At 59.3% G+C, this 6,704-nt stretch overlaps 1 protein-coding gene across 9 annotated transcripts in view; it reads right to left on the bottom strand.

Moving 5' to 3' along the window:
- Window positions 1–4,625: 4,625 nt before the first annotated feature.
- The window catches only part of BIN1 (bridging integrator 1), a 54,860-nt gene continuing 52,781 nt past the window's right edge, over window positions 4,626–6,704 (bottom strand). For all 9 annotated transcript variants that reach the window (XM_024738013.1, XM_024738014.1, XM_024738002.1 and 6 more), the window contains one exon: window positions 4,626–5,272. In XM_024738013.1, coding sequence (XP_024593781.1) covers window positions 5,165–5,272 — 108 coding nt within the window. In that variant the 3' untranslated portion in view covers window positions 4,626–5,164. The remainder of the gene's footprint in view (window positions 5,273–6,704) is intronic.

The following is a 6,704-nucleotide window of genomic DNA, read 5'->3' as shown; positions in this document are numbered from 1 at the left end:
GGTCGCTGGGTCCTTGGGCCTGGCTTCTCCCCATTCTCAGGCTAGGGAGGGAGGGAGGGAGGGAGGGATGGAGGGAGGGAAGGAAAGAAAGAAATGAGTCTCTGAAAAATTTCCCTGGCAGCCCTGGTCCACTCCAGGCATTGACTAAAGGGAGACACCACAGACAGGCCAGGACACTGTCACATTCCTGCAGGAAGAGGTGACAGGCCTGACCTGGGAGGAGAGGGAGATAAAAGGATTTAGAGCTCTTTAAGAGGCCGGTCAGAGGACTTGGTGACAGACACCAGAGCACGGAACAACCAGGACCCTTCTGGTAACAGAAACCCCACCAACGTGACGGGCTTGTTTCATTCCAGGCAAGGAAGGAGGCGAGGGCCCTGCTCTTTTTTTTTTTTTTTTTTTTTTTTTTCCGGTTGACCGAGTCGCACGGCTTGCAGGATCTTAATTCCCAACCAGGGTTGGAGTCCAGTGAGAGCACCAAGTTCTAACCACTGGACCGCCAGGGAATTCCCAGGGCCCTTGTCTTAAGAAGGCTTTGACTCTGCAGGGAGAGGATGCCCTCCCTCTTCTCGTTGGCCAGGATTGTGTCAAAGGGTCACCCATAGCTGCATGGAAGTCTGGGTGATTTCAGTGGAATTGATTGGTACCCTGGACAAAATCAGAGTTCAGTTAGGGGGCAGGGGCAGGTGAGTACCAGGTGAGCACGAAGTGGCATCAGGGGGACGCCCCGGGTTTGACAAGCCCATCTGAGAGGTGCCGTGGCCATCGGGGAAGATGGGCAGTTAGACACCTCCACCTGAAGCTTGGGTGAGGTCACTGGCCTGAAGCCATGAATTCAGGGTTGCCAGCTCATAATGAAGGATGACCTTCTACAAACTTCCCAGCCCATTCTGTGACTCTGCCCCATAGACCTCCCAAAGTAAGAATGGGGCGTCATATGAGGCTTCCAAAGGAGGAATCCCACTGCCTCCACGCTGGGATGGTCTCTATGTGCAAACCTTGGCCCACCACGAGCTTATCGCCTCTTTGGGGGAAGAGCTGGGCCTCCTTCCTGGTCACCCCGGCAGTTCACACAAGGCAGGGCACTGTGGGGACGTGAGATGAGCCTCTGCCCACCCTGGGATTCCAAGACGTGGCATCCATCTCTGTCCACTGTGCATTGACCTTGGCGGGCTGGGAGGCCAGGAAGGTCTCTTCCCCCTCCCCCATCAGCAGTCAGGATCCTCATCTGTAATCAGGGGCTGGCTTCCTGCCTCATTGTTAATTATCCTTCTTCATTATACCGAGAAGGGTCTTCCTCAGTGATTTGTTTGTCCGCACAACCAGAGCCGGGCCTGGAACGTTGTTGGCAGTGGCCTGCCCGTGTTCTCTGGCAGGCCCACGGCAGCCTCTCCCCGGAGCCCCGGGGACCCAAGAACAGCCCAGGCAAGGCTGTCTTGACTGCCCTTCACGTCCTCTCTGGCCTCACTGGCCACAGTGGCTTTCTTGACCAGGGAACTCTTCTTAAAGGAAGGCATTTCGCAACTCGGTAGCATTCTGTGCCCGCAAAACCTCCTCTTCCTCCCTCCTCTTGAGGCTGTGCTCAGGCCGCACCCCCAGGGCCCTCCCCCTCCCAGGTGCCCTCGTTTCTCCCCCGGGCCATCTCCACCTCGCTGCCCCTCAGCCCAGACCTCTCTCCTGAGCTCCAGGCCCCCTGCAAGAGCCTGAGCCCTCACAGGCCCCTCCAACTCCACTGACCTCGCCCCCAGACTCACCTACTCTTCTGCCCGCTTCTCTCTGCCTGAGATAGGCCCCCCAGATGTCAGCTCCTGGGGACCCCCGTTAACTCTAAAGGCTCAGCACAGACACCCCCTCCCGTGTGAAGCCAGGTGGTGGCGCTTTTCTGTCTCCAGAACCTTGGACTCACCACCACGAGAGCACCTGTTGTGGTCTTGACTGTTCCTGTCTGCTTCTCCCCAGACTGAGCACAGCGGGGTAGGAGCTGCACTAAATGATCTCTGTAATCTCCTGTGGGCGATGCGAGGAACGAATCGGGGAACGGGTGAACAGTGAATGAATGGTCAGGAGACTGGATCTATGCAGACACAGGCCCATCCCCAGCCACACGTCTCCAAGCGGCTGGGGAAGGTCACAGTCTACACGGGTCTCCAGTAGTGGGACAGGTCCTATCTCCAGCGGGAGAGGGGGGGACAGTCAGTGAACATTACTCCTGGAACATGGAGGAACAGCCCTGCGTGGGTTGTGTTCACCGGTCACACACTGACCTTGAGATAGATTGGATGGGGTGAATAAAGCCAGGGTCTCCCAAAGGTCACACACATACACTTATGGTCTCCATCAGGCACGTTCCCTGGTCTCTCGGCCCTTTCTGGAAGCCACCATAGTGTGCAGTCACTGGTTCCAGTTCCTAGAATCCAGCCCTCTTCTCCTGGGAAGCTATATCTAAATTTTTGTCCAGGTGTCCTCTCTCCCCAGCCCCCCAGGCCAACCCCGCCTCCATCTCAAGGCCTTGTAAGTTTGGGGCCAATCCTGAGGTCCCACCCCTGGCCACACGGCTGATTCAGCACTGGGGACCTGACCCAGTTCTGGCCAATGAGACAAAGGAGCTTTGCTGGGGGGCTTCTGGGAAGGAAGTCCCCCGCCGCTCTGGGTGGGGTGTGCAGACATCAAACCTGAAACCGTTGAGGACGCAGCCCAAAGATGAAGCTGACGCTCAGGGCACAGGGGAGCCGGGAGCATCTCGGAGGGCCTGAGCTGCAGCCCAACTGCCCACCCACCTCAGGCGCTGAAGACTCTACCAGCTGAGGTTTGCTGAGCCAACAAACCCAACGTTCGGTCACAGAGTCCCTGCACAGAGCCTGGTGTTTGGGGTGGTGAGGCTAGAGGTGTGAACACTTGAACTCCCAGAGGCAGAGCCGGGGGTCTGCAGGCCAGTGGAACCAAGAGAAGCAATGGCAGCCTGGTTCCCAAATCCAACCGAGGAGGAAAAAGAGGAGGCCAGCCGGCAGGCTGGACAGCGTCCGAGTCACTGTGAAAGGCCTGGGGAGCCGGCCGGAAGGAGGGGAGGCCAGGGGAGTCCATGAGATGAGCCAGCGGCGTCTGTGGCCTCGAGGATGGGGAGGGGAGGCCGACAAGGTGTGAGCTGACTGGCTCTGAGCTCTCTTGGACTGACGCACACCTGGAGATGTCCCAGCTCCCAGACACTCGGCGCAGCCCAGGCCTCGAGCTAGCTACTTATTCGCTTGGGCTGGAGCTGTCCCTGCAGGGCCGGCTCCCTCCCCACTCCCACAAGGAGCTCCCTGCAGACCGCACCCGACACAAAGCAGGGCTCTTCCTGCCAAAGTGCCCCAGCTGCAAGGGAGGGGACCCCCGTGAGGGTCAGCCACCAGCTGATACCTCTCTGAATCTCACCTTGTGAGAAACCTAACGCACATACTTTCTCCTGAATAATGTCTTTAAATTTCTCATCATGAAATAAAAGTGAAGCCTCTCGTGTTGGCACCGTGGCTGCAGGCCTCCACATACCCCAGGGCACACACACCCCAGGTTTGGAAGCTCAGTGGAGCTCGCCTGGTCTGGGCTTCAAGCTTGGCTCCAACAACAATGATCTGAGTGGCTTTGGGCAAGAGAATTAACCTATCAACCTGGAAGGGAGGGAGGGAGGGAAGGAGGAAATGCTAAAGCTTGCGAAGCGGGGCAATAGAAATCAACTTCCTGTGCCCCACTCTCATAATTTCCTTGCTCGTAGAAATTTTGGTTGACAGAGCAGACACTGTCAGCCACAGGACAAGGCAGAACCACGGCAGTGACAATCCCGCCACCTGAAACAAAGCTCAGGAGGTATATCCAAAAATAAAGCTAAGACTCCAACATTCATCCCTTTCACCTGCTTTTTCTGCAGAAGAGGTTTATGCAGAGATAAGTCCTTGCCACCTGGAAGTCCAGGCTGGTCCCTGGGCCCAAGAGCACAACTCCAGCGGCCCCCGGGAAGGACCCAGGCCACTGCTGCATGTGCTACATGCCACTCAGAGCAGCCCGCGTCCACTGACGGAGCTGGAGACCCGGGCTGCGTGCAGTGGGGGCCTTGATGCCAGAAGGAGAGGCAGGTGGGGAGCGGGGCGGAGCCGGCCCGTCAGGCCTTCCCGCGCCCGGGGGCCAACTGCTCCGGTTCAGCCCCTGCCCCTACTCCCGCCCCTGTCCCACCACTCACCAGCAAACCCCCCATATCCCTCGAGCCTGACTCCTCACCTGTGCAATGCTGCCCTGGTACCGCCCCCGTGTTCTCACACGCACTAAATAGAGTCACTGAGGGCGGCACCCAGCAGACCTCCTGGGCACAGAGCTGGCTCTTCGAGCCCCTTGTCTGCCCTTCCCGTCACCTGGCCCCCATCTCCTGCATCCCCACCAACAGCCAGTGAAAACATCACGGAACAGGGCCGAAGCCCCTGCCGGGTCCGGGCCCAGATGAGCCCCAAAGGACGCGGAGGTCACGCACGGGCAGGGGTGCTGGTCAGGGCAGAGGGCCTGCTGGGTGGGCTGTCTCAGGACAAAAGCACAGATAATCGCGGCTGCACTGCATAGCAGACAGAATGGAGGGACACACACACACACTTTGAGTACTTTTGTCATTTTTGTTTGTTTCATTTTGTTTTGAACACTAAGATTTATTTTCAAACAGCACACAGACGTCTGCGGGGCAGGGCCAGGCCAGGCTGGTGTCTGGGCCCGAGGTCTCAGGGGACGCTGGACGCCACCCGCGGCAGCTGCCAGGAAAGGAGGGCCCCGGCCCGGGCGGCCGGCCCAAGCTTCAGGCAAGCGCGGTGCGCGGCGGCCCCCAGGACCCGCCCCGCGGCCGGGCACCCAGGCGGCGGCAGTGGCGCCACCCAGCGGGCGCGGGCCGGGGAGGCGGCCGGGAACTCAACTAGGGGATACAGCAGCTTCAGGAACACTGGCGATTCCGCCGGACTCGCCGAAACCAGGCTCTTTGGAAAACCACCTCATCTTTGGGAAGACACCTCCTGGCTTAGGTCTCTCCCCTCAATTTCCCTTTGCTTTTCAAAAGTTTAAAAACAAAAACGGAAAAAAAAAAAAAAAAAGAAACACACATTTTTCGGGAAAAGGTGCTGCTGTTCACGCATCCGCAGCACCACCAGCCGCTCTGCTCTCACTGCACCCTCGTGGTGAAGTTCTCGGGGAAGACGCCCCGGCACTTCTCCAGTTCCTTGTGCAGATTCCAGTCGCTCTCCTTCACACCCATGAGCCAGCCTTCATCCTGAGGGGAAGCCAGCGCGTTGCATAGGGCTGGGGGAGGACGACGTCCACCCCGACAGGGTGAACCCTCCTTCTGGCCGCTCATTTCCTCTAGACCGTCACACCCGCCTTAAAGGACGCCTCCTCCAGGCAGCATTCCCTGCTCTTCTCTTGAGACCCAAACCGGGCCCCCCAGCCCAGGAGCCATCCCTCCCTGCAGTAGGTGCATTTAACTCTTTATTGTTTGGTGAGTCCTCAGGCGGGAAGGCAGCCTGACTGCTGCACTGGTCCAAACGCCTCTAAACGACTCCTTCAATCCCCCACCAAAGAGCTTCCCACCAGCTGGTGCCCACAGAGGCCACATCACCGAGGAGGACATCAACTGTTCTTCCGGCCTTCCACAAACAATGCCAGAAAGTTCTGCTGAGCACTGACCACTTGAAAGCTTCTAGAGTGACCTGAGGCCATCCCACCAAGCCCTCCGAGTCGAACCTGACCTTTGCTTTAATAGTGACCCCTCAGAGGGATCATCTACCCAAGCCGTGACAAGCCCTGACCCCTGGGCCTGCAGTGACCACACACCCCCTGCCATTGCTGCCCCTGCAGCGGGGCTATGCCTGGGACCCACCTGCAGGATTACCTGCCTTGTCCTAGACCCTGTGTGTGTCCTACCTGAGCCACTTCCACCCATCCCAGATGGCTCCCACTGTGGGCTGGGAGGCCAGGGGTCTGCTCCTAAAAACCCCACCTAGCCCAGGGCTGGCCCACCGGGGAGATCGGTGGGGACCTGGGGCTTTAGGAAAATGGGCTGATTCAGTGCCAGGCCCAGGAAATCCTTGTTACTCAAACCTCCCAGCCCACGGTGGCCTCAGTAAGTACCTACTGTCCTCAAGCCCCAGCCCAGGACGCCCCAGCCAGGTTGGCCTCACCCAAATCCAGCCCTCCTCCCACCCCCGGCCACTCTGACAATTACACCACAGGGACATGTTGGTGACTGAACGGACTAGAGTCCCACTAGGTCCCCTCTGCACTGTGGCTGCCACCTGGATACCCATGTGGGCAGCCCCACTGGACCACCAGCACCCCACAAACAGGGGCTCCTGCTGACGGGCCACAGCGACCTGAATAAAGCAGCCCGTCCAGACCTGGGGGGGGAGGAGAGGGGGCAGTTCTGCCCCACTCTGAGGCCCCCCAGGGCTCAGCAAAGCCCACTCTGAGCACCTTCACAACAAGGAGAGGCCACAGCAGGAGAAGGGTCTGCGAGGCACAGGGTGAGGACCAGCTGGGGACAGGGCTGTGGACCCGGGGGTCTGTCACCTGGGCAGGGAAGGGCGTGCCCTTGTGGACAGGGCGGGGCCAGCCTGGAGGGTGGCACCTGGGCCCAACACGAGGCTGCAGAGCCGCGGGTGGGGGGTGTGGTCCATGGAGGGGCAGCCTGGGATGCCGTCCTGGCC

This window comes from Neophocaena asiaeorientalis, unplaced genomic scaffold (assembly GCF_003031525.2).
Source record: "Neophocaena asiaeorientalis asiaeorientalis breed wild unplaced genomic scaffold, Neophocaena_asiaeorientalis_V1.1 scaffold98, whole genome shotgun sequence".
Lineage (NCBI taxonomy): Eukaryota > Metazoa > Chordata > Mammalia > Artiodactyla > Phocoenidae > Neophocaena > Neophocaena asiaeorientalis.
Note: the sequence above shows the minus strand (reverse complement) of the source record. Positions and strands in the feature narration are given on the sequence as shown.